At 48.2% G+C, this 26020-nt stretch overlaps 2 protein-coding genes across 3 annotated transcripts in view; one reads left to right on the top strand and one right to left on the bottom strand.

Moving 5' to 3' along the window:
• The window catches only part of CARD11 (caspase recruitment domain family member 11), a 113030-nt gene extending 87422 nt beyond the window's left edge, over nucleotides 1-25608 (bottom strand). For both annotated transcript variants that reach the window (XM_004268968.4, XM_033426690.2), the window contains exon 1: nucleotides 25314-25608. The gene's annotated coding sequence lies outside the window, so the exon portion shown is untranslated. The remainder of the gene's footprint in view (nucleotides 1-25313) is intronic.
• Nucleotides 16887-17541, top strand: LOC125961496 (60S ribosomal protein L12-like). The gene has a single exon (XM_049699671.1). The coding sequence runs from the start codon at nucleotides 16980-16982 to the stop codon at nucleotides 17475-17477; it is 498 nt and encodes a 165-aa protein (XP_049555628.1). The 5' UTR covers nucleotides 16887-16979; the 3' UTR covers nucleotides 17478-17541.
• Nucleotides 25609-26020: the final 412 nt, after the last annotated feature.

Here is a 26020-nt window from a genome sequence, read left to right as displayed (position 1 = left end):
GTCAGCTCGGGAAGCTGCTCCTAACTTCCAGGTGGAGAACGTCTGCACCTAAGCTCCCGGCTTTCTCAGGGACCCAAGGTGGAGAGGGGCAGGGAGCCAGGACGGGAGGAGGTGCAGGAAGGGGGAGGGGCCCAGGTGAGACCCTCGGCGCCAACAAGTGCCTCTCAAAGTTCACTGCACGGAGGAATCACCTGGGGCTCTTTTCTTAAACATTTATTTTATTGAAGTATAGTTGACGTGCAATGTTGTGTTAATTTCTACTGTATAGCAAAGTGCTTCAGTTATACATATATACATTCTTTTTCATATTCTTTTCCATTATGGTTTATCCCAGGAAATTGAATATAGTTTCCTCTACTATACAGTGGACCTTGTTGTTTATCCATTCTATATATATTAGTTTCTTTTTAATTTGCCTTCCCAGTTATTGTTTTCTTTCTTTCATTTTTTTCTTTTTGACCGCGCCACGCAGCATGCAGGACCTTAGTTCCCCGACCAGGGATCGAACATGCGCCCCCTGCACTGGAAGCACGGGGTCTTAACCACTGGACCGCCAGGGAAGTCCCTCACCTGGGGCACTTGAAATGATTCAGAAAGTCTGGGGTGGGGTCTAGGAGCCTGGATTTCTAACGAGAATCCAAGAGACATCAGAGCTGCTGGTCTAATGACCACACTTTTGAGAAGAGAAAGGAGCATCAGAGAAGAGTTATCAGTAAATACCGAGAAAAACATTACTTAAAATGCTTTTAGGACTTCCCTGGTGTCCAGCGGGTAAGACTCCACGCTTCCACTGCAGGGGGAGCGGGTTCCCTCCGTGGCTGGGGAACTAAGGTCTTGCACGTTACGCGGCACGGCCAAAAAAAAAAAGAAAAATGCTTTTAGCTGAATTTCCAGTTAAATGCATACGCATTCCTCTCTGCTCTCTCCTGAAAATGCACCAGTTCAACAGTAAAGGAAGGTGTGTGTGGGTGTGGGTGTGTATGTGTATGTTCACAAGGTCATAGAGAATGGAGAAGACCGCAGCAGATGAGAGATGTCAGCAAAATTTTGGAAAATGGAAAGCAGAAAGGGACCACTATTTTGGGGAAGATTATGTGGTCTAAAAGCACTTCCACCATAATATATCTAAAATGCCAGATAAAATACTTTAAAATATCTATTAAAGTGCATAACTGACCTGGCAAGACACTAAGAGAAGTCCTCAGGGGCCGAAAGTGAATCGGCTGCGGAAGTCCAGAGAAGTTAGGGAGGGAACAGGTGCTCAGGCTGCCCCGAAGGCCTCTCCCAAGCCTAGGTGAACCAGTCGGGGCCAGACTGCAATGGGGAGTCAGACCAGAGACCCTGGCCTACAGCACGGGGCCCCTCAAGCGCTGCATTCCTAGAGAAGCGATGAGTTACACAACCCACAGACGGGAGACAGCGAGGAAACCCATCTGTCTCAGCCTTAGCTGAGTGGAGGGGAAAGTCTCCTCTCCACCGCTTTCATGTGGCTTGAGGACCTTAGTTCACTCGACTTCATGGGCCAAAAAGCACCAAGCTGAGGACTTAATTTAAATCACCCTGGGCTTCCCTGGTGGCGCAGTGGTTGAGAGTCCGCCTGCTGATGCAGAGGACGTGGGTTCGTGCCCCGGTCCGGGAGGATCCCACGTGCCGCGGAGCGGCTGGGCCCGTGAGCCATGGCTGTAGAGCCTGCGCGTCCGGAGCCTGTGCTCCACAGCGGGAGAGACCACAGCAGTGAGAGGCCTGCGTACCGCAAAAAAACCCAAAAAACTAAATCACCCCATACTCTCGTGCTGCTGGAGGAAATATAAGTTAGTGTGACCATTTTGGAAAACCGTGAGTATTAAAGCAGAAGTACCCTGTGGATGCCCACCACCCTTACTTCCATTCCTACTTAGGAATCTGAAAGGAAGTCATGGTATGTTCCCACAGCACGTGCACAACAAGTCTGTAGAGGCACCGCCATCATCCCACAGGTGGGAACCCCTCACGTGCTCACCAGCCATAGAAGAGATCACCAAAATGGAAGACGATACAACAGAGCAAAATGAACCCTGCCGCTCGCGCATCACCCTGGATGAACCTCACAGACACACGCTAAGTGAAAGAGGCCAGGTACGAAAAAAGAGCACCGATGGGATGATTCTACTTACACGAAAACTGGCAAAACTATGCCCAGGACAGTGGTGACCTTTGAGGGGAAGAAGTAACTGGAAAGAGTAGGAGGGAATTCTGTAGTTCTGATCATTTTCTGTTTCTTGGTCACAAAAGCTGTTCGCTAATGATTTGTATTTTTTTGTATGTATGTTCTAGTTCAATAAAGTGGTCCCATTAAACAAACAGTGATCCCTTCATACCACACCCAGTCATCGGCAGAACAAACCCACGCCATCTTTGGGTGGAGCAAACCCTCAATCGGACTTCAAAATTTTCCTGGAGATAAAGTTTCAAAGAACATGAGCTCACATTTTAAAGAAATCATAAAATGAAACAAAGCCCAATAACCAGTAGTTAGCAGGACAGCAAATGCAGCATCAGATACACAAGGAGTTCAGATATTAGAAGTTGATCAAATACAGAATTATGATATTTAGTATGTTTAAATAAATAAAAAAAGAACCAAAATATAAAAAGTAAATAACCACTCAAAATAAACAGGCAGACCTCTAAAAGAACCAAACAGAATTAGAAATGAAAAACTATAACCATTGAAATTAAAAACTTTATGACTAAAATGGTTAGAGATGAAATGATGTGGAATTTCGGATTTGCTTTAAAGCAATCCTGCGAGGGGAGAAGCGGTGGGGTGTAAAGATATACAGGAAGGGACTTCCCTGGTGGCGCAGTGCATAAGACTCCGTGCTCCCAATGTAGCAGGCCTGGGTTCGGTCCCTGGCTGGGGAACTAGATCCCTCAGGCATGCTGCAAGAGTTCACATGCCACAACCAAGGAGCCCTGGAGCTGCAACTAAGGAGCCCGCCTGCCACAACTAAGACTTGGTGTAACCAAAGAAATAAATAAATATTAAAAAAAAAAAAGATATACAGGAAGAAGGGCCATGTGTGGATAATTACTGAACTTGGACAATGGGAAAAAGGAGGGGGTTCCTTATTTGAATCTCTCTATTTTGTATGTTTGAAATTGTCCTTAGTCATGTGGTTTTTTTTTTTTTTTTTTTTTTGCAGTACGCGGGCCTCTCACTGTTGTGGCCTCTCCCGTTGCGGAGCACAGGCTCCGGATACGCAGGCCCAGCGGCCATGGCTCACGGGCCCAGCCGCTCCGCGGCACGTGGAATCCTCCCAGACCAGGGCACGAACCCGTGTCCTCTGCATCGGCAGGCGGACTCTCAACCACTGCGCCACCAGGGAAGCCCAGTCATGTGGTTTTTAAAGCCCTCAAAGGATGGTTAAACAGTAGAATAGATACACCTGAGGTGAGAATTAGTCAACAAAAAAACAGATATGGAAATATTACTCGGCCACTAAAAAAATGAAATATTGCCATTTGCAGCAACATGGATGAACATAGAGAATATTATACTTAGTGAAGTAAGTCAGACAAAGACAAATACTATATGATATCACTTATATGTGAAATCTAAAAAATAACACAAATGAATCTATACACAAAACAGAAACAAACTCACAGACATAGAAAACAAACGTTACAGTTACCAAAGGGGAGAGGAAGGAGGGCAGGGACAAGTTAGGAGTATGGGATTAACAGATACAAACTACTCTCCCAAAATAGATAAGCAACAAGGATTTACTTTTATATGCACTGGGAAACGAAAAAACTCACATGACTTGCTTTACTGAGGTGGTCTGGAAGCGAACCTGCAGTATCTCCAAGGTGTGCCTGTGCAGTTGTTTCAGTAAAAAAAAAAACCACAAAAGTGTAGAAAAAGCACTTGATAAAATTTGACATGCATTCCTGATAAAATATATTGGTGAACTACGAATGGAAAGGAAATGAACGTTATTACCTAATTAAATATATCCACAAAAATCCTCTAGCAAACACAATAGTCAAAGGTGAAGCTTTGAAAGCTTTTCCTTCAAGACTGAGGCCAGAGCATAGATGCTCACAATTACCACTATTATTCAGTGCTTTACTGGGGATGCCAACCCGCACAGTGAAAAAAAGAAACGAAGAAAAGAAAAAGAAACAAAGGATCTAAGAAATGGATCTAACAAAGGATCTAAGAAAAAACTGGCGTAATTCACAAATGATATTATCTACATAGAAAAATGAAAAAGGGTCTAGTGATTAGTTATCAGAATGTTAAAGAGTTTAGTACAGTTATGAATCCAAGGTTAAATATAAAAAAGACCAACTGTGTTTCTCTACATTAGTAACAACATAAATGCAAAGTTTTAAAAGTTTTAAAGTTTCATATTCTTTATAATAGCAGTAAAACCCAAAAGATATTAGGAATAAGTTGAACAAAAACTAAGCAAGACCTTTAGAGAGAAAATTTTAAAGCTTTACTGGAAGACATTATAGAGGATCTTTAAAAATGGGAAGACAAACCAAGTTTGCAGATGAAAAAACTTATTATCATAAAGATGCCAGTCCCCCCTAAACTGATCTACAAATTTAATGCAATTGAAATCCCAACAGAGTGTTTAACAGAACACGAGAAGCTGGATCTCAAGTACATAAGGAGAAGCAAAGGACCAAAAGAGTCGAGACACATCTGACAAAGAACATGGTCAGTAGACTGGTAGAGCTCATGTAAAGCAGTAAGTGGCGAGGACGGTAGCTGTTCCTGAAATTCCATTCTCTTTTCCTCTGGGTGCATGGACTGAATTCTTCTCAATGCAATGTGAACAAAAGTACTATGCTTTGCTTCTGGGCCAGGTCCATACTAAACCTCCCATATGTGTGCTTTTCTGCCCTATTCTTTCTGCTGCCTGGATGCAAACAGCATGGTGGGGCACGTGATGGAAAGAGCCTGGGTGCCTGAAGCACTGCATGGAGGAGAGCTACCCTGCTGACCTGAAAGCAACCCTGATTTTACATAAGAAAAAATATATATACCTCTTGCTCTTTAAGACCTTGATACTTGGGGGGGTCTATTTGTTACGCAGTGTAGCTGACCCTAACTAATATCTTACAGTAATGAAGACAGCTTGGTATTGACCTCTGGTTTCAGCTACAACATGTAAAGAGCTTGAAAGTTATCATTGCCATCCTTACAAGACAAAGCTGGACAAACTGAAAACCAACCATTTTCTTGGACCCATCAGAGAACTAAGGTCACAGGACAAATGGCACCCTGAAAGCCCGAGAGATGGGGCCATCTAGAGGGATACAGCAAATGAGATCTACTTATAGGGAGAAGAATTTGCTGGAGCCATAAACGGGAAGGAACACTTAAATGGTGATTTTGATGAATTGCTGGAGGCTGAGTGAGGACCAGCGTGAAAGTGAAAAGCTGGAGGGGACATAGGCTTAGGGGGCCACCACACGCTTTTGGGTTTACCCCCAGGAACCCCTCCAGGTTTTCATGGCGAGGATCCCAGAAAGACCCCCTGGTGTCTCTGGCAGAGGGAGGGGAAGACGAACCACTGTGAAGTAGACCCAGAGTCAGAACAAAGGCCTTTTCTCCAGGGGAGAGGACTTGGCCAGATGCAATTCAGAAGCCTTATCCCACCCAGGTGAAGAAGTTCCTCCATTCTCCGGACCCTTCCAGCCTTCCTGTCTCACCAGAGTGGGAGGAGAGACCATAGTCAACAGGACCAGGCTTCGAGGAGACAGACTGGGAATGCTGTGCCTGGGGGGGGGAGTGGGGGGCAGAGGGGAAAACTACGTCACAGGAGAACCCCTTGTGAACGCCTCAGCCCCGAAACACAGCCCACGAAAGGACTGAAATTTCGTTGTAGATTATAGACCATTCCCCTCGCCCCCACAGCAACGGGGCTCCAGTATCACGGTGGTTACAGCCACAAGAGCTGAAAAAAACAGACTCTCTTTAAGGAGGAGAACAGAGGGAAGCCCAGGGTCAAGAAGGGAGACACAAGCAGGGGTACTCGAGGAGCTGAAGCTTCTGGCACCTACAGCTGCAAAAAATACCGAACAGAGCCCAAAGCCTGGCCTGATTAACAGATACCCTCACACTTAAAGCCCTAACGCCCTCTTTGCCTCAGTTCCTCTTACCCAACACAGCATGTATGTCTCTCAGTAAGAAAGCACACGGTATGCCAAAAGGCAAGAGAAAATAACATTTTCAAGTGACAGCCAAGAAAAAATACATGTACATGTTGAAGTAACAAAGCAATGATCAGAACCAGACTCAGATATGACACAAATACTGGAATTACTCTAGACAGAGAATTTAAAATAACTATGATTAATAGGTTGAGGGCGCTAATGGAAAAACTGGACACCATGCAGAAGGGGAACGTAAGCAGAGAGAAGGAAGCTCTTAGGGAGAATCAAAAACACAGTGTCAGAAATAAAGTGTCTTTGACAGGCTCGTCGGTAGACTGGATGTGGCCAAGGAAAAAAGTCAGCGAGCTTGACTATAGGTCAATACAACTTGCAAACTGAAATGTAAAGAGAAAACAGAATGAAAAGAAAACAGGGCAGAATAAGCAAGAGTTATTGGATGATGTCAAAAGTGTAGTATAATGTGATGAGCAGAGGGAGAAGCAAAAGAGAGAAAGCAAAACAAACAGCTGAATTACTAATGGCCAAGAACACTACTAATAGTTGAATTAATACCGGATCTGTAACCAAACCACACAGATGCAGGAAGTTCAGAGACTACCAAGCAGGGTAAATAACAAGAAAAACACACCTGGGCACATTAGATCCAAATTGCAGAAATGCAAAGATGAACAGAAAATCCTGAAAGAAGCCAGAGAGGGGAAAAACACCTTTCCTATGAAAAGTTAAGGATAAGGATCACAGTGGACCCCTTATCAGAAACAACGCAAGCAAGAAGGGAGTGGAGTGAAATACTGCAAGTATTAAGAGAGAAAAGGCTACCAGCTCAGAAGTCAATTTCCAGCGAAATCGTCCTCAAACGTGAAGGAGAAATGAAGACTTTCTCAGATAAACAAAAATGGAAGAAATTTATGGCCAATAGGCTTGCCCTGCAAGACATGTTAAAAGAGGATCTTCGGGCAGAAGAAAAACAACATAAAAAAAGAAAAAAAAAAAAAACATAAAGAAAGGAAGGGCATTGGCGCAGGAATAAATAAAAGTCAAAAAAGATCTTTTCTTTTTTTGGCCCCGCCCATTGGCTTGCGGGCTCTTAGTTCCCTGACCAGGGATGGAACCCTGGCCACGGCAGTGAAAGCATCGAGTCCTAACCACTGGACTGCCAGGGATTTCCTTATTCTTAATTGATCTACAAGATGACTGGTTTTTTTTTTGCGGTATGCAGGCGTCTCACTGTCGTGGCCTCTCCCGTTGCGGAGCACAGGCTCCGGACGCGCAGGCTCAGCGGCCATGGCTCACGGGCCCAGCCACTCCGCGGCACGTGGGATCTTCCCGGACCGGGGCACGAACCCGTGTCCGCTGCATCGGCAGGCGGACCCTCAACCACTGCGCCACCAAGGAAGCCCAAGATTACTGTTCTTTAAAGTAATCACAGTAACAACGTATCACGTAACTGATAGTGGATGCTGAGTGAAATGATGGACAACAATCTCAGAGGGTCGGGAGGGAGGAACTGGGAACACTGGATTATAAGGCGCCTGCTCTACATGTGAAACCATCCAGTGTCATTTCAAGGGGGACGTGGATTAGTTAAAAATGTATTTTCTTAACTACAGGGCAACCACTAGCAACAACTTAAGAAGTACAATTGATATGCTGGGAGAGGTTAAATGGGAACATGAAATGCTCATTTGAAACCTGAGAAGGCAGAAAACAAAGGGGGAAAAAGACAGCCTGGTATTTTTTTTTGGCAAAAGACAAATAGATCTAAGGAACAGAATCGTGAGCTCAGATTCAGAGCCAGGGATATAATGCATGAGAAACTCGCCACCGCAGGTCAGAGGGGAAGGGATGGGGCTGGGATAGCCCTTACGGAAATAAATTTAATTTATTAACACATTTAACTGGATTTCAAACCACTCACAAAAATAATTTCCACAGACTGAAATATGAAGCCTTTTTGTTAGTATTCTTTATAATATATGTATATATTCTTTTGATTTTTTAAAAAAGAAATTTAATTTATAATGTAAAAATGTCTAATGTGAGTAGAGAAGGAGAAAACCTAAGCGCTTAATGGTAGAAGAGCTGGAAGGAACAAAAGCCAATCTGCTCTGTGCAGAATCCCAGAAAAGCCCAGAAAATAGAGGTACCTTGGACCACAGAAGGTGGACAACCAGGGTGGGATTAACACCAGGAGGATCGGCTGAAGATATGTAAAAGGGGGCAGTTAACGCCCCAGATTCTCTCCCCAGCTCTGGCAGAAGGAACGTTTACTCACTGGAAAACCGGACTCCGGGTGTGAGGGATAAGGGGTCATCCAAAAAGTAGGTGATTAAAATGTCAGAGGAGTGAGGGAGGGGTGGGCTGGAGAACGGCTATCTTTTATTATAAGCCATGTGGAAGTATTTGATATTTTAAAGCAGTACATATATTACATGAAGATAAAAATTAAACTTAAAAAAAAAAAGAAAAGTAAAAAAACAACAACAACAACAAACCCAAAATTATGGTCCTTCTGGACTTGGTCATTAGGATGGCTTTCTCCATGCTGGTCCAGGGCACAGACCAGGAAGCACTGCTCCAGGAGCCCAAGCCTCCCCAACGGCAAATCTTGTCCTTCAGCTTTGCAGGACATCAGCGGGGCCAGGTCTCCAGGAGAGGAAGTGGTCCAGGGAACAGAGGGTGCTCCTGTAATGACTTCAAAATTTCTTTCCAACTTTGTCTTTCTCTTCTCTTTCATTTCTTCCCCAAACTCAATAATCTATCATTTACCTTGCCTTGCTTCAGGCGATGTCATTAATAACAATAGAAAAAGCATTTTTTTGCTTGTCACCTTTCTTCAAAGGAACTCAGATTGTCTCTAAACTTTCAAGTGTATACAAAGTACCTAGGAATTTTGTTAAAATGCAGATTCTAATTCAGCCGGCCTGGGGTGGGGCCCGAGAGTCTGCATTTCTAACCAGCTCTCAGGTTAGGCCGATGCTGCTGGTCCATGGACCACACTCTGAGAAGCAGAAGGACATAAAGCAACTTTATGGGGTGATGGACATCTTTTACATCTTGCCTGTGGTTGTGGTTACATGTGTATATACTCTTATCAAAATTCACTGGACTGTGTACTTAAAATGGGTGTGTTTTATTGTACGTACGTTATCCTTTATTAAAGGAAAAATCCATTCTAGATGGATTATAGATCTAAATGTGAAAGATGAAACAATTAATCTTTTAGGAGGAAACACACACTTTGGGGTAGGCATATCTTTCTTTCTTTTTTGTTTTCTTGAACCACACATGTAATTTTAATTTTTAAGGAGCCACATTAAAAAATGTAATGGGGTCTTCCCTGGTGGCACAGTGGTTGAGAGTCCGCCTGCCGATGCAGAGGACACGGGTTTGTGCCCCGGTCCGGGAAGATCCCACGTGCCGTGGAGCCGCTGGGCCCGTGAGCCATGGCCGCTGAGCCTGCGCGTCCGGAGCCTGTGCTCCGCAACGGGAGAGGCCACAGCAATGAGAGGCCCATGTACTGGGAAAAAAAAAAAAAAAAAGTAATGAAACTGGATAAACTAATAAGGCATATCTTTCTTAAACAGGACTCAAAAAAGAGTGAACCATGATGGAAAAACCCACACGAGCTGGACTACATTAAAATTAAAAACTTCTGTTCATCAGCAGACTCTAATAAGAGAGCAAAAGGGCAAGCTCTAAACTGAAGGAAGATATCTGCAATACCTTTATCTGACAAAGGACTCCTCATATATGAAGAACTACTCCAACTGAATAAGAAAAAGACATGACGACAGAAAAGTGGGCAGAACTCTAGCAGACACTTCACAGAGGAGGACGGCCAAAATGGCCGATCAATACACGAAAAGGCAGTCGGCTCAGCCACAAGTGAAACGCAAATTAAAACTGCACAGTGCTTTGTTTGGACCGCACACCCACTGGAATAGCTAAATGAAGAGACAGACAATGCCGTGTGAGGAAAGCTGTGGAGCAACTGGAACGCTCTTCCACTGCGGATGGGGTGTCATTTGCAACAACGTTCTTGGAAGACTATTTGGTGGTATTTATTAGAGCCGAATATAAACATCCTCTAAGATCCAGCAAGTCCACTCTTGGGTGGAAATACAAGCCCGTGTCTCCAAAAGGTAAGTGCAAGAGTGCTCAGAGCAGCCTCGTTCATAATGTCCTCAAATTGGAAACAACTCAGTTATCCATCAGCGGGAGTCTCGACAAAATGTGCAAGTCATAAAACAGACTCTCGCTGGCAATAAAAACATGAAGGAACTACTGCCACCTGCAACAATGTGGATGCACCCAGGGTAATCAGATAAAATACAGGGCGCTCAGTCAGATTTGCATCTTGAATAACCAAGCATTCTGAAGAACGTGAATGTCCCGTGCAGTATTTGGGACAGACTTATACTAAAAATTACTATGCTATGAAAAGACATTCTTGTTTTTCATTAAAATATTATTTTTCGGCTGGTCCCATTCTGTTTCATGGTCTGGGTGCTGGGGACACCGTGTGTTCACTTTGCGAAAATCCGTCGTGCTGCACACGTAGGATGTGTGCACGCCTCCTGCATGAATGTTATGCGTCCATACGAAGTTTACTTAAAGACACGGCCCATCCTGGCCCACGACCCATCAGAGGGGGCCCTCCGTGCCTCTTGCCCCCAGTCTCCCATCTGTTCTCCGCACCGCTGTGTGTGACCTTTCAAACCTGCACATCCATCCTGGCGCGCAGTCACGGCTCAGTCGCGCCAGTATCTGGTGCTCGCCCACAGGACAGCACCTGCCCCCTCGGCAAGGCATCCGGGGGCTCTCGGGGGCCCCTCCTCCCCCGTCCCCACATCTTCCCGTCTTTTTGCCAACACTGACGCTCATCACACCTCCATGGCTGGGCACGTGCGGTTTCTCTACTTAGAGGGCCCTTCCCACGTCTCTGCCTGGCAAAAGCCTCGTTATTTTCCGAGTCTCATTTCAGCTTCTATCGGGCCTGGGGGTCTCTGTCTCCCTGGGCAGACCCGGGTGCCCCTCTCTCTCACACCCGTCTTCAATGCATGCCTCCTTTATCTTGCAACTGACTGTCTCCTCATCTGAGTACAGGCTTATTGGGGTGAGGACCCCGCCCTTACATCTTTTTATCCCTGGCACCTAGCGGAGTGCCCGGGAGTGGCAGGCACTGGGTACTCGTTAAGGGATGAATCAAAGGATAATGGTAGTAATGGATGTTAACGAACAGGGATCAGGCAAGGGATGTAAGCAAATGGCTCATGCTAGATTACAGGTTTGTCAGGGGCCCTTCTGAACTTTCTCCAGGGCATCCTGCTAACGAGCACGGCACGCCTGTGTCACGAGCACGCACCTGCCCCAGCCGTGCCTCCCTGGATGTCCTGCCTGCCTCGTGGCACTTGGGAGGTGGTATCTCATCTAACTTCCTGTGGGAAGGGTGCTGTCTTACCCCCATTTCACCAATGACTTCAGAGACTTGTCCAAGGTCGCCTGCTGGGAGAGGGAGAGCTCACGCTCATTGCACCCATCAGTCTGTGGATAACACCAGGCACTGAATCACTGAAACGCCTCACGGAGCAGAAAAGGCAGGGCAGGAAGTGTCAGTGCCCACTCTGTCTCGGGCAGCTCTGTGACTCAGGTAGCCTTTCTGGTCCCTCTCAAATCAGTCTCCGTGGGTGGCCACCGCCTCTCCCGTAGAATGGCCCATGGGGAAGGGACATCACCCTAAACCCCCAAACACAGCACTCAGCTCTGTCCAGAGACTCTCAACTGCTGCCTGAGATTTTCAGGTTTTAAGCAAAACAAAAATCTGATTCACTGTTTCCAGTCCTACAGGAAACTCAAGTCCTTTATTCTTCTAACACTTAAAAACGAAAAAAGGAAAACAAAATCAAACCTTTATGCCTTAGAAGAGTTCTTAATGCTTCTCATTTCACACCGCGCCGAACACTGTTCACGACAAAGGCTGCAGGAGGGAAGAAGGAAATGAGACGCACTCGCCAATAAATAAGAGCCTGAGCAAAGAAACCAACTCAGAATACACCACTGGCAATAAGAAATGCCCCAAAGCTTTGCTTACACCAAGTAATGTAAGGACAGATAGCTCCCCTGGGTCTCTGGGAAAAGTTCATGCACACAGGAAGCTGCAAACACTCTCTTTGGGATTTTGGCAGAAAAGACGGGGCATTAACAACATTCAAGGTGAAAGAGGGGAGAATTGTAGATTGAGGGAAGGGATGCTTTTTTCATCAGGTAACAAAAATAGCTCTAGCTGGGTATCTCCCCTGGATTCCCACAGGCTGCAGGGCAGGTGCCGGCTCCAGAAATTAGCCAGAGCTGCGCTCAGCAGCGCTCAGGGGAGACCCACCGCTCCCAACTGCCCAACCGGAGAATTAATTTAATTCCCGACATTTGGATAATACAGATGAACCCCTGAGGGAGACAAAAATTTACTTTGGGAAGATTTTTTCCCCACCTGTTGTGCAGAAGTGTCACAAGGTGGCGGGGTGACGGTGGGAGGGTAAGATGGTGCTGAGTAGCTGAAAGGCTCTGGAGAAGGCTTCCCGGTTTCACCTGCCCCAGGGGCTGTGAAAGATGCTGAGATCTTCCAAGCACAGAAAGATCACCTGCACACCCCACATTCATGCTAATCCCCTTTCTCATCGTCACCAGCAAATCCAAATGGCACTCTCTTGCCCGAGGTGGGGGGCAGGGGCGAAAACGAAAGCAAAGGCTTCTTGCCCGGCCCTAGACGACGGCTCAGAGGAAGGCATGACTAACACAAATCATGACCAGGGAGGTCAGTTAGTAACAATGAAACCTTGCATTTATATACCGTCCTGCTATTTTCCAAGCATTTTTCACCCACTATCTCGCACGCTCCTCAGAGCAATTCTGCGTGGTAGGAAGGCAGGGATTTATCTCCACCTCGCTTGCGAAGAAACAAAATCTTGGGACAGTGAAGTGATTTGCTCAAGGTCGGGGCGCGATCACAGATTTTTAAAGCTTGAAGGGTTCTTGGTGGTGAGGCGCCAGGGCAAGGGTGACTAATGGGGGGCACCCGGGCTCCAATTGTCAGTTTCACACCCACAGCAGACGTGGGCAATCGATCACAGAACTCTCTTCCGCGGAGCTGGCCCTCGAGGTGAAACCCATTTGCCATCCCCGGCCCCGGCTCCTGCCTCACTTCACATACGAGGAAACTGAGCCCAGAGCAGAGAAAGAACTTGGCCAAGACGGCCCAATGGGTTAGTGACCCAGGACCCGAATCTCACCCCTGCCTTCCGAGCCCCAGGTTCTCTCCAGCACGTCATGCTGTGCCCCATCTGTTAGGGGTACAAGTCCCCTGAAAGGTGCACTAACGAGGCATGGGAGCGACGTCCTTCGTGACCGAGCCAGAGCACTTGGGTTTTCTGTGCTGAGCAAGTGGACACACTCCTATTTCTAAGAGAGGAATCACAGACCACCCCAAGGCTTCAAAGCCTGAGCACCTGGCAGGATGGAAGCGAGCACTTAGGGATGGGAAAATCAGGAGTTTGGTTTTGGGTCAACTCCATGTCTAGGCAGTCAAGACCACTGGCTACTGAAGTGCACAGTTCAGGAGGGGAGGCCTGGCAGGAGGTATAAACTTGGGAGTCAAGAGTACAGAGACGGCCTTGAGGCTGTGAGACTAGATGAGACCATCCAGGAAGGAGTGCAGAGGGAGAAGAGGCCGAGGCCCTTTGACCTCAGAGGACAGGGGACACAGAAGAATCAGAAAAGAGAGACTAGGAAGGAGTGGCCGGGAAGGTGGGAGAAACCAAGAGAGGGAACCCACGCCACATTCCGAGGAGGAGAGGTAGATAGACTGAGCTAATGCCCCCGAGGGCTGAGAGTGGACCTGGACTTGGGGACTCGGGGGGCAGAAGTCTGACTGAAGTGGGTCCCGGACAGAATGCGGGGACAGGAAATGGGGACAGTGTAGACAACGCTTTCAAAGAGACCATCTGTAAAGGTGTGACGGCTGAGTTGCATCCCCCCAAATTCACATGCTGAAGGCCTAGCCCCACTACCTGTAGTTGGAGACAAAGCCTTTAAGGAGTGACTGAGTTAATGTGAGACCGTTAGGGTGAGCCCTAATCCAGCGGGGCTGGTGTCCTTGTAAGAAGAGGAGGTTGGACACACAGAGAGACACCAGGGGTGGATGCAGACAGCGGGCTGACCACGTGAGGACACAGCTCGAAGGCGGCCACCTACAAGCTACGGAGAGAAGCCTCAGGGGACACCAGCCCTGCCCACACCTTGATCTCGTACTTCCAGCCTCCAGAACTGGGAGAATAAACTTCAACTGCTTAACCCCCTTCCCCCCGCCGCTCCCCGGTCTGCAGTAGTCTGTTACAGCAGCCCTGACAGACGAACAGAAGAGGGGTACACAGCAAGGCAGTGACAGCTACAAGGGGATATGGAATCAAGGCAGCTTTGGGTTTTTTCTTTAAAGATGGGGGGGGGGCTTCCCTGGTGGCGCAGTGGTTGAGAGTCCGCCTGCCGATGCGGGGGACACGGGTTCGTGCCCCGGTCCGGGAAGATCCCACATGCCGCGGAGCGGCTGAGCCCGTGAGCCATGGCCGCTGAGCCTGCGCGTCCGGAGCCTGTGCTCTGCAGCGGGAGAGGCCACAACAGTGAGAGGCCCGCGTACCGAAAAAAAAAAAAAAAAAAAAAAAAAGATGGGGGGAACTGCAGCATATTTGTACTCTGGTCGGAATGATCCTTGGAGAGAAGGAAAAAAGTTGATGATACTGGAGAAAAAGGAGACAACCGCTACAGAAGCATCTCTGCATGGACAAGGTGGTTCTGGTGCCTGCGTGGAGGCAGGACCAGGCGGGTGGAGGAGGAGGCCAGGGGCCCGGAGAGGCCGGGGGCGGCTGGTGGGTGGAAGGACGAAGGATGGTCGTCAGTTTAGGGCAGGGGAGCCTCTTGGGCCCAGGTAGTCCGACATAAATGGCTGGGTTTCAAAAGCATATTTTTTAATTAGTTAAGAAAGATACAGCATTACACAGAATTTCTGTACAAAACTGAGGGGGCAGGAGATTGACCCATTCCTTGGCGACAGCCCTCTGCTCTGCTGCAGTCGGGTGGTCTCCCCTGCTCGGAGCAGTTATAGGAAACCACCCTCTCCTTCCTAGGGCCACTTTCCTTTACAGTCTAAAACCTCCCCAAACTCAGAACGCCTGCGTCTCCAGGGCCCCGTGAAAGAACCTCCTCTAAGAGTCCAGAAGACACGATTTTTGAGGACGGAGAACTCCCAAAGGAACTGGAAATCGCCACGCGTCTCTGCCTCCCACCCGCAAACCGGCATGCCTGTGGCCTCAGCTCCCCAGGCGCCACGGAGCTTCACAAGATGATTTTGAAAAGCATCTGAGAACTGAAGCCAGGAGACTCGGAGAGAAGTGCAAGGTATCATTATTATTCAACCGCACACTCCCCCACATCCCCCGAACTGGCTACACTCGAATCCCTTTTTAAAAAGGCCATTTCTTCTTAGAAAAGTTCAGTGAATGACCGAATCCTTACTCAGAGGCAGGGAACGGAGCCGTAATGTCAATAAAACGCAGTTTTACTTCGTATCAGCATTCTTCCACTGAAATAACCACTGGCTAAACCTCCAGTAATGCTGGCACAAGGTTTCTGTTTGCCCTCAGATTAAAAAAAAGTGGGTCATTGCCACCAAGGCTTCTCCGAGAGTGTTCACAGCAGCTCTCACAATAGTCCCAAACTGCACACACGCGCACGTTCATCGGCGGTAGGATGGATACACAAACTGTGGTAAACGCTCACAGTGCAACGCTATACGGCAAGGAACAAACCCCAGTGACTGCGACACACATGGATGAATCAAGCTGGAGACACAAGAGCGCGCTCTGTGTGATGCCATTTATGTGACATTCAAGGACAGGCAAAAGGGGTGGGGGGCTTAGCAACCGGGAAGGAGCATGAGACCCCTCCGCCCTCGAGGCCCGGAAAGGACCCGTGTCTTGATCTGGATGATCGGCTACGTGGGTGGGTGTGAAACCTCCCCCATCGTGCACTTCAGATTTGGGACGTATACTGTGTGTGTGTGCTATGCCTTAATTTAAAACAAATCCTTTTTTTTTTTTTTTTTAACCAATCAGTTTTGCCTTTCCACAGGAGCACGGAGGCCCTGTGATTTCTCTTACTGGGACACAGCTGAAATCGAAGTCACTGCAAGAGGAGCTCTCTTCCTGCAACCCAGCAGGTTGGGAATCAGGACAGCTAAGACTAAACGGGACAGCAGCTCATGGGGACCACCCTTGCTGTTCTCTTCTGAACCTGGCTTTTCCTTCTTGTTTTCTTAATCAGAATGATAACAGTTGCTCAGGGTTAAAAAACAAACAAAAGAAAAGGACACAAAATGAATGCTAGAGGAGAAGACTCAAATCAATAGAATTAGAAATGAAAAAGGAGAAGTAACAACTGACACTGCAGAAATACAAAGGATCATGAGAGATTACTACAAGCAGCTATATGCCAATAAAACGGACAACCTGGAAGAAATGGACAAATTCTTAGAAATGCACAACTTTCCGAGACTGAACCAGGAAGAAATAGAACATATAAACAGACCAATCACAAGCACTGAAATTGAAACTGTGATTAAAAATCTTCCAACAGACTAACCCGCGCAAGTGCCCCATCTTCCGGTCTTTCGGTTTTCGGCTCGGAGGAGGCTAAGGTGCAACTCTCTTCGGTCGTCCCGAATCCGGGTTCATCCGACACCAGCCGCCTCCACCATGCCGCCTAAGTTCGACCCCAACGAGATCAAAGTCGTGTACCTGAGGTGCACCGGTGGGGAAGTCGGTGCCACGTCTGCCCTGGCCCCCAAGATCGGCCCCCTGGGTCTGTCTCCAAAAAAAGTTGGTGATGACATCGCCAAGGCAACTGGTGATTGGAAGGGTCTGAGGATTACAGTGAAACTGACCATTCAGAACCGACAGGCCCAGACTGACGTGGTACCTTCTGCCTCTGCCCTGATCATCAAAGCCCTCAAGGAACCGCCAAGAGACAGAAAGAAGCAGAAAAACATTAAGCACAGTGGAAACATCACTTTTGATGAGACTGTCAGCATTGCCCGACAGATGCGGCATCGATCTTTAGCTAGAGAACTCTCTGGAACCATTAAAGAGATCCTGGGGACCGCCCAGTCTGTGGGCTGCAATGTTGATGGCCGCCACCCTCACGACATCATAGATGACATCAACAGTGGTGCAGTGGAATGTCCAGCTAGTTAAGAACTGCAAAGAAAAATAATAAAGGGTTATTTGACAAGCAAAAAAAAAAAAAAATCTTCCAACAAACAAAAGCCCAGGACCAGATGGCTTTACAGGCAAATTCTATCAAAGATTTAGAGAAGAGCTAACACCTAGCCTTCTCAAACTCTTCCAAAATATAGCAGAGGGAGGAACACTCCCCAAACTCGTTCTACGAGGCCACCATCACCCTGATACCAAAACCAGACAAGGATATGACAAAGAAAGAAAACTACAGGCCAATATCACTGATGAACATAGATGCAAAAATCCTCAACAAAATACTAGCAAACAGAATCCAACAGCACATTAAAAAGATCATACACCATGATCAAGTGGGGTTTATTCCAGGAATGCAAGGATTCTTCAATATACGCAAATCAATCAAGTGATACACCATATTAACAAATGGAAGGAGAAAAACCATACGGTCATCTCAATAGATGCAGAGAAAGCTTTTGACAAAATTCAACACCCATTTATGATAAAAACCCTCCAGAAAGTAGGCATAGAGGGAACTTTCCTCAACATAATAAAGGCCATATGGGACAAACCCACAGCCAACATTGTCCTCAATGGTGAAAAACTGAAACCATTTCCACTAAGATCAGGAACAAGACAAGGTTGCCCACTCTCACCACTGTTATTCAACATAGTTTTGGAAGTTTTAGCCACAGCAATCAGAGAAGAAAAAGAAATAAAAGGAATCCAAATTGGGAAAGAAGTAAAGCTGTCACTGTTTGCAGATGACATGATACTATACACAGAGAATCCTAAAGATGCTACCAGAAAACTGCTAGAGCTAATCAATGAATTTGGAAAAGTTGCAGGATACAAAATTAATGCACAGAAATCTCTTGCATTCCTATATACTAATGATGAAAAATCTGAAAGTGAAATTAAGAAAACACTCCCATTTACCATTGCAACAAAAAGAATACAATATCTAGGAATAAACCTACCTAAGGAGACAAAAGACCTGTATGCAGAAAATTACAAGACACTGGTGAAAGAAATTAAAGATGATACAAATAGATGGAGAGATATACCATGTTCTTGGATTGGAAGAATCAACATTCTGAAAATGACTCTACTACCCAAAGCAATCTACAGATTCAATGCAACCCCTATCAAACTACCAATGGCATTTTTCACAGAACTAGAACAAAAACTTTCACAATTTATATGGAAACACAAAAGATCCCGAATAGCCAAAGCAATCTTGAGAAAGAAAAACGGAGCTGGAGGAATCAGGCTCCCTGACTTCAGACTATACTACCAAGCTACAGTAATCAAGACAGTATGGTACTGGCACAAAAACAGAAATATAGGTCAATGGCAAGAATATACAGTGGAGAAAAGACAGCCTCTTCAATAAGTGGTGCTGGGAAAACTGGACAGCTACATGTAACAGAATGAAATGAGAACACTCCCTAACACCATACACAAAAATAAACTCAAAATGGATTAAAGACCTAAATATAAGGCCAGACACCATCAAACTCTTAGAGGAAAACATAGCCAGAACACTCTATGACATAAATCACAGCAAGATCCTTTTTGATCCACCTCCTAGAGAAATGAAGTAAAAACAAAAATAAACAAATGGGACCTAATGAAACTGCAAAGCTTTTGCACAGCAAAGGAAACCATAAACAAGACAAAAATACGACCCTCAGAATGGGAGAAAATAGTTGCAAATGAAGCAACTGACAAAGGATTAATCTCCAAAATTTACAAGCAGCTCATGCAGCTCAATATTAAAAAAACGAACAACCCAATCAAAAAATGGGCAGAAGACCTAAAAGACATTTCTCCAAAGAAGATATACAGATTGCCAACAGACACATGAAAGAATGCTCAACATCATTAATCATTAGAGAAATGCAAATCAAAACTACAATAAGATATCACCTCACACCGGTCAGAATGGCCATCCTCAAAAAATCTACAAACAATAAATGCTGGAGAGGGTGTGGAGAAAAGGGAAACCTCTTGCACTGTTGGTGGGAATGTGAATTGGTACAGCCACTATGGAGAACAGTATGGACGTTCCTTAAAAAACTAAAAATAGAACTACCATATGACCCAGCAATCCCACTACTGGGCATATACCCTGAGAAAACCATAATTCAAAAAGAGTCATGTACTACAATGTTCATTGAAGCTCTATTTACAATAGCCAGGACATGGAAGCAACCGAAGTGTCCATTGACAGATGAGTGGATAAAGAAGATGTGGCACATACATACAATGGAATATTACTCAGCCATAAAAAGGAACGAAACTGAGTTATTTGCAGTGAGGTGGATGGACCTAGAGACTGTCTTACAGAGTGAAGTAAGTCAGAAAGAGAAAGACAAATACTGGATGCTAACACATATATATGGAATCTAAACAAACAAACAAAACATTGTCATGAAGAACCTAGGGGCAAGACGGGAATAAAGACGCAGACCTCCTAGAGAGAATGGACTTGAGGACACAGGGAGGGGGAAGGGTAAGCTGGGACAAAGTGAGAGAGTGGCATGGACATATATACACTACCAAATGTAAAATAGATAGCTAGTGGGAAGCAGCCGCAGAGCACAGGGAGATCAGCTCAGTGCTTTGTGACCACCTAGAGGGGTGGGATAAGGAGGGTGGGAGGGAGGGAGATGCAAGAGGGAAGAGATATAGGGACATATGTATATGTATAACTGATTCACTTTGTTATAAAGCAGAAACTAACACACCATTGTAAAGCAATTATACTCCAATAAAGATGTTAAAAAAAAAAATGAATACTAGAATTTTCCCCTTCGTCCACCCAGCCACCATTCCCCAGACGTCCTACTAGAGCAGTTTCTTACACGTGCTGGTGCTTTCTTCCAGAAACTCCCTCTATGCCCCTGTCTCATTAAAGGCCTCACAGAATTCCACTGGATGGAGGGATCTTGCTTTCGAGGAGCATTTGTGTGGTTTCAAGTTTATTCCCATTAAAAACAATGCCACCGTTAACATCAGCGTGCACAGAAAGATGGACAAGTCTACCTGTGTGATAATTCTTAGAAGTGGAATTCTTGGGTTGATTCACTTATGCTGGTACATATTGTCAAATCCACAGCGTATTACACTACCTGCTTCCCGTTTCTCTCGCCAATATAACGTTTTATCAAGTGTTTTGATCTTTGCCAGTCTGACAGTGGAAAAAAGGCATCTCTCTGTTGTATTACTTCGCATTCATTCATTGTAAATTGATTGGTCTGTTCATATTCTGCTTGTTCACATCCTTTAAGCATTTTTCTCTGGGTCGAGTTCTCTAATTCTGGAGTCAGCAAACTGCAGTGGAGGGCCCACCCCTGCACTGCCCATCCTGCCCCACTGGCCAGATCTGGCCACATGGCAAGAACAGAGCAGAGCCGTTTCCACAGGGACCTGCTGGCTCTCAGAGCCTCAGGTATTTACTATCTGGACCTCTACAGAAGAAGTGTGCCGATTCCTGCACCTCCCTGATTTCTTCTGAGAGTTCTCTGTAAACTAAGGAAATAGCTCTCTCAGATAAAGTCAGTTTTGCATCAAATTCGTCACTCTACTCTACCTCCTACCCCCAACTCTGTCCAGAATAACCAAGTCAGAAGTACCTTTAAAAGCAGAGCACTCTCATTTGGAAACACTTTGGTCTATGTTAATGTAGGGGTGGTGCTTTCATTTTACACACGTGGCCATTGAGGCTCAGAGCCACCGGTGACTCTCCCGAGGTCACACAGCTAGTACGCGGCAGAGCCGGGGCAGACGCCCTTTCTGCCTGGCTCCGGGTCCGTAGATCTTTCCACTTGGAGGAGCCTGCCTCTCAGTGGACGGGTCCAGCACCGGGGGATGGCGCTGACTGTACAAAGCAGAGTGTGACAGGTGTTGCTGTGGTACCTGCAGGATTTGTGAAGTATGTGGACAGAGCCCGGGGCCCCGCTTTGTCACCGCCACACTTGAGTATGAGGACGTACATTCCAGAGTCGGATTTGGGGTGAGAAGGAAGGTTACACCCCTGACACAGAAACCACCTGGGGAGGATGGAGCCCTTGCTCTGGCTCACCCACTTGTGAGGAGCTGGGAGGACCAGAGGACTGTGACATAAGACATGAGCCTGGGGAGCTTGACTGCGGGACTCGACCAGCGAAGACAGAGCGTTGTTGCCAGAGGCAGGAGCGGGGACCCTTCATTACCCCGCGGCACTGGCCCATTGCACCAATCTGACAGCGACCGTTATATTCTCAGAGCCCTGAACAAATCACAACCAAAAAGGTCACCCCGCTGGAAACAGTCACCCCATTAAAACCATCGACCCACAAGCAGGAGCTGCTCAAGGAGACTTTGGGGGAAGGTGTACGGGGCGTGTTCCTTGCGTGTGAAGCGCGCAAGCCGTGTTCTTCCCATGCGCCGTGGCACGGGTGACGAGGCTGGCACCTGGGAATCTGCCAGTCTCCTTTTCCTTTAGCAGAAAAGCGGTTTTAAGGGGCTTCCTTGATAGTCCTCTTTTCCTTTTCTTTCTGTTCCCGTATTTAAATCAATTCAAAATGCTCCAGACCTCCTGGATAATGCAGTACGTCTACAGGGTAGCTTTCCTTCAATCCTCTCGGCTGCCCTGGAAGATCAGGACTGCAGAGCAGGACACTAAGAAAGGAAGTCCACCCGGCACGGGGTGGGGAAAGCGTCCGGACCCGAGCGTCCATCCTCTTATCCTCCCCGGATCTCAGGAGTAACAGCAACAGGAAGAGTATAGCACATCTCGAGTTTGCTCATTTCATGCTTGGTGTAACTGACAAGACTGAAAAGAATCAGTATTAATATCCTGATTTCACCGGGGAGAGATGACTCCCAGAGAGCTGAAAGGATGACAGGCCGGCCCAGGTGGGCAGTCACGACCGGAAGCCGCGTCTGGGCCATAGCCCGAGGCTCCTTCCCACCGCCCCCCCCCCCCACCCCGCGCCTCAGCCTCCGACCCAGAAGGCGGACCGTGGACCTCCTGAGGCCTTTCCCCCTTGATCTGACCTCTTTTAACCCAAGTTTCACAGATCTGGTCACACTCTGCGTCGGGGTGGTCATCTGGGCATTCCGGCCCTCGCGGGACTTCACCATCGTCCCGATTACCAGGAGGCACTCACTGTCTCCAAGGCCAAGTGTGGGGACAATGCAAGAGAGGACAGAAGGCAGTTTTAAACTCTTGGGAGGAGTTCTGTTTATCAGCATCTGGTGTCCCTTTTCACCATAATCACCTGAGCACTGGGACTCGATTTGGCCCTTCACGCGTGAAGTGCTATCATCAGCAAACCAGGCACCGCAAGGTTTCCATTGGAAAGGTGGAGAAACGCATGTCGGAAAGTGGAGAAGTTAGTTGGGATGTTGCCCCACCAGCACAGTCTCAGCCTGGAACCTTCCACTGACTGCTGGACTCTCTGAGTCCCACCATCGCCCACACTCACCTCCCGCCATCCTTCCTTCCCTCAATCCTTCCCTCTAGTTTGAGTCTCTGCCACCCTCTGGTCATGGCAACACGACTGTAGGGCCTGAACTATTTAGGGGAGGATGTCTGGGTCTCTCGTTCCTTCTGTGTGTCCCCGACGGTACCTGGTACAGTGTCACCCAGACAGTGCCCACTGAGTGATTCAAACAAGGGCCACCACCTTTAGAAGAAGAGTTAGGTTTACAAGTCATTTTAAAAGATCACATAGGGACTTCCCTGGTGGTGCAGTGGATAAGAATCCGCCTGCCAATGCAGGGGACACAGGTTCGAGCCCTGGTCCGGGAGGATCCCACATGTCGTGGAGCAACTAAGCCCGCGTGCCACAACTACTGAGCCTGCACTCTAGAACTGCGAGCCACAACTACTGAAGCCAGCGTGCTTAGAGTCCAGGCTCTGCAACAAGAGAAGCCACCGCAAGGAGAAGCCTGCGCGCTGCAATGAAAACCCAACACAGCCAAAAATAAATAAAATTAAATCTTAAAAAAAATGAAAAATAAAAGATCACATAAAGGATTAATGGATAAACAAACTGTGGTCCGTCCACACAATGGAATATTATTCAGCCTTAAAAAGGAAGGAAATTCTGACGCCTGCTACAACATAGATGAACCTTGAAGACATGATGCTCAGTGAAATAACCCAGTCACAGAAAAGGACAAATACTGTGTGATTCCACTTATATGAGGTCCCTGGAGGAGTCAAATTCATAGAGACAGAAAGTAGAAGGGTGGTTTCTAGGGGCTGGAGAAGGGGGTGGGGAGTTGTTTAATGATGACAGAGTTTCAGTTTGGGAGGATGGAAAGTTCTGGAGATGGATGGTGGTGATGCTGGTGCAACAATGTGAGTGTACTTAATACCCCTGAACTGTACACTTAAAAGTGGTTAAGATGTAAATTTTATGTCATGTGTATTTTACCACAATTTAAAAAAAAAATCACACAAAGTAACATTTGTACACAGAGTCAGGACTGTACGGGCTGGTGGGACTAACAGACTTCCTTTTCGATATGGGTGCTACTGAAATGCACAGCCATCCAAACCATTTTGCTGGGATGTGATGAGGCTGAGTCAGTCCCAGGCTCCCTTTGCCCTCTGATCAGCCCCGGCCCACAGCGGGAACCATCATTTCTTTACAGCTGCCAGGGGCTTAGAGAGAAGTGGAGACTCAGGGCAAGGACAGAAGTGGAACACTGTAGCTAAATTCCTGTCCTCGCATTAACCTACGGCTCGGGACTTCCGGCACCCAATAACCACAGAGGAGGCACCCAATAATCGTCCAGTGATGGACCAACGTTTCTTTCCTTCCTTGGGAGGCTGGTAGCCTTTTACACTTTGTCAGGAGAAATTCTTTCCTACCACAAATCAAAGGTTTGGGGGCAGGCTGGGCACAGATGGGTTTGGTCCACAGGACCAGGTTTGTGGGGATGGTCCTCTGCAGACACTCGCCAGACCAGGTGCCAGGAAGCTGGGAGCTCCGACACACGCCCCGTCAAGCAGGCCCTGCTCCCTGCACCATAGCTGTCTCCCTGGGGCCCCTCCAACTGTGCTCTGAACTCTGAAGGGACAGAGAAGCCCTCTCCCTTCCCTGTGCCGAGAGCTCAGGAGACCACGGGGGGCCCTTCCAGCCTGGGCAGTGTGCTGGGGGGGGCGGGTCAGTGTCACGGGGGTGGGGACTTCAGGCACGAGGCCACTAGGACCTCATCCTGGCTTTGCGGGGAACCTGGGCCCCTCCTGGTTCCACACTCTCCCCATGGGAGGGGCTGTCCTTCCCCCTGCCCTCCCCTCCCCTCCCCTCCCCTCCCAGGGGCTCCACCTTCTCGGGAGCCTCCGCGTCAGGCCCGGCTGTGGTCTGGAAACTTCCTGTCCTTTCAGGTCTTAGAAATGTTCTTTTCCTCCTTCTGGGGCAGGGGCACCGAGGGGCGCCCTGCCGGGCCCGCCCCCCCTTTCATCCCTTTCTTCTCTGAGGGGCTGGGGACTTTGCCAGGCGGGGCCACCCAGAGACAGACGGTCCGAGGGGAACTCGGAGGCGGGATACAGGGAGATGGAAAGTGGAGATAAAGTTCTCCAGACGCAGGCGGGGAGAGGGAGATAGAGATGGAGCCAGAGGGGAAAGGGGGAAAGAGATGGTGAGAGAGGGATGGCGGTCCGGTAGCGCGGAACCAGAAAAGCGAGCCCCTCCTGACCCCCGCACGGCGCCGCGACTCCGCGCCGCCCGCCGAGGACCCCGGGCCCCCCGCGTCCCCCCTCCGCACGACCGCGCCGCCCCAGCGCGCCCCCGCCGTCCCCCGTGTCCCCACCCCCGCGTCCGCCGCGCCTACCTGGGCCGCTCAGGCTCCGCGCAGGCCGCCGTCTTCCCCTCGGGGCCGCGGCCCTCGGTCCCCACCGCCCGGACCGTCCGAGGGGCGCAGCCGACCCAGGGGCTGCAGGGCCGGTAGGGGGCCGCGCGCCACACGGGCAGCAGTCCGGAGGCCAAAGGAGGCAAAAGAGAGAAAAAAGGAGAGAAAGTGTGTCACAGGCTGGAAGGGGGGAGGGGAATGCAAAACCCGACAGGAAATGAGACTAAAAAAAAATGCAAAAGGTTAGAAAAAGAGATAAGGAAGAGGGGGAGGGGAGGGGCGGAGCCTGGGTCCCGGCCGCGGGGAGGGCGGCGAGGAGGTGGGGCGGGAGGGCTGGGCCCGGGGCCGCGAGACCCCGGCGGGCCTGGGGAGGCCCCGCCCCGAGTCGCGTGAGGCTGGACCCCTGCCTGGGCCGCAGTCCCCAGCCGGCTCCGACACCAAGAGCCCGGCGCGGCCGTGGGAAGGGACACCCCCTTGAAGGCTCTCCAGGCTCTGCGTGGGAGGGAGGTTGGAGCAGCTGCCCTCTCGGAGGAATTGGCCCCGTTTTGAAGAACTCCCGGAGGCGTCACTGCGATCTGCGGGGGAGGCTTTTCCCACAGAGAAGTGGGAAGCAAGGGATCCTGCAGCCTTGGGCACCCCCAGGGCTCTTCTCTCCCTCAGCCTCTGTTCCGGAAGCTTCCTGGGGCTTG

The sequence above is a fragment of the Orcinus orca genome, chromosome 16, assembly GCF_937001465.1.
Source record: "Orcinus orca chromosome 16, mOrcOrc1.1, whole genome shotgun sequence".
Classification (NCBI taxonomy): domain Eukaryota; kingdom Metazoa; phylum Chordata; class Mammalia; order Artiodactyla; family Delphinidae; genus Orcinus; species Orcinus orca.
The sequence above is the reverse complement of the archived record's forward strand: the minus strand, read 5'-3'. Positions and strand labels throughout refer to the sequence as shown.

Coding starts and splice junctions, on each gene's coding strand:
- LOC125961496 (XM_049699671.1), top strand. CDS start 16,980: ATGCCGCCTAAGTTCGACCCCAACGAGATCAAAGTCGTGTACCTGAGG.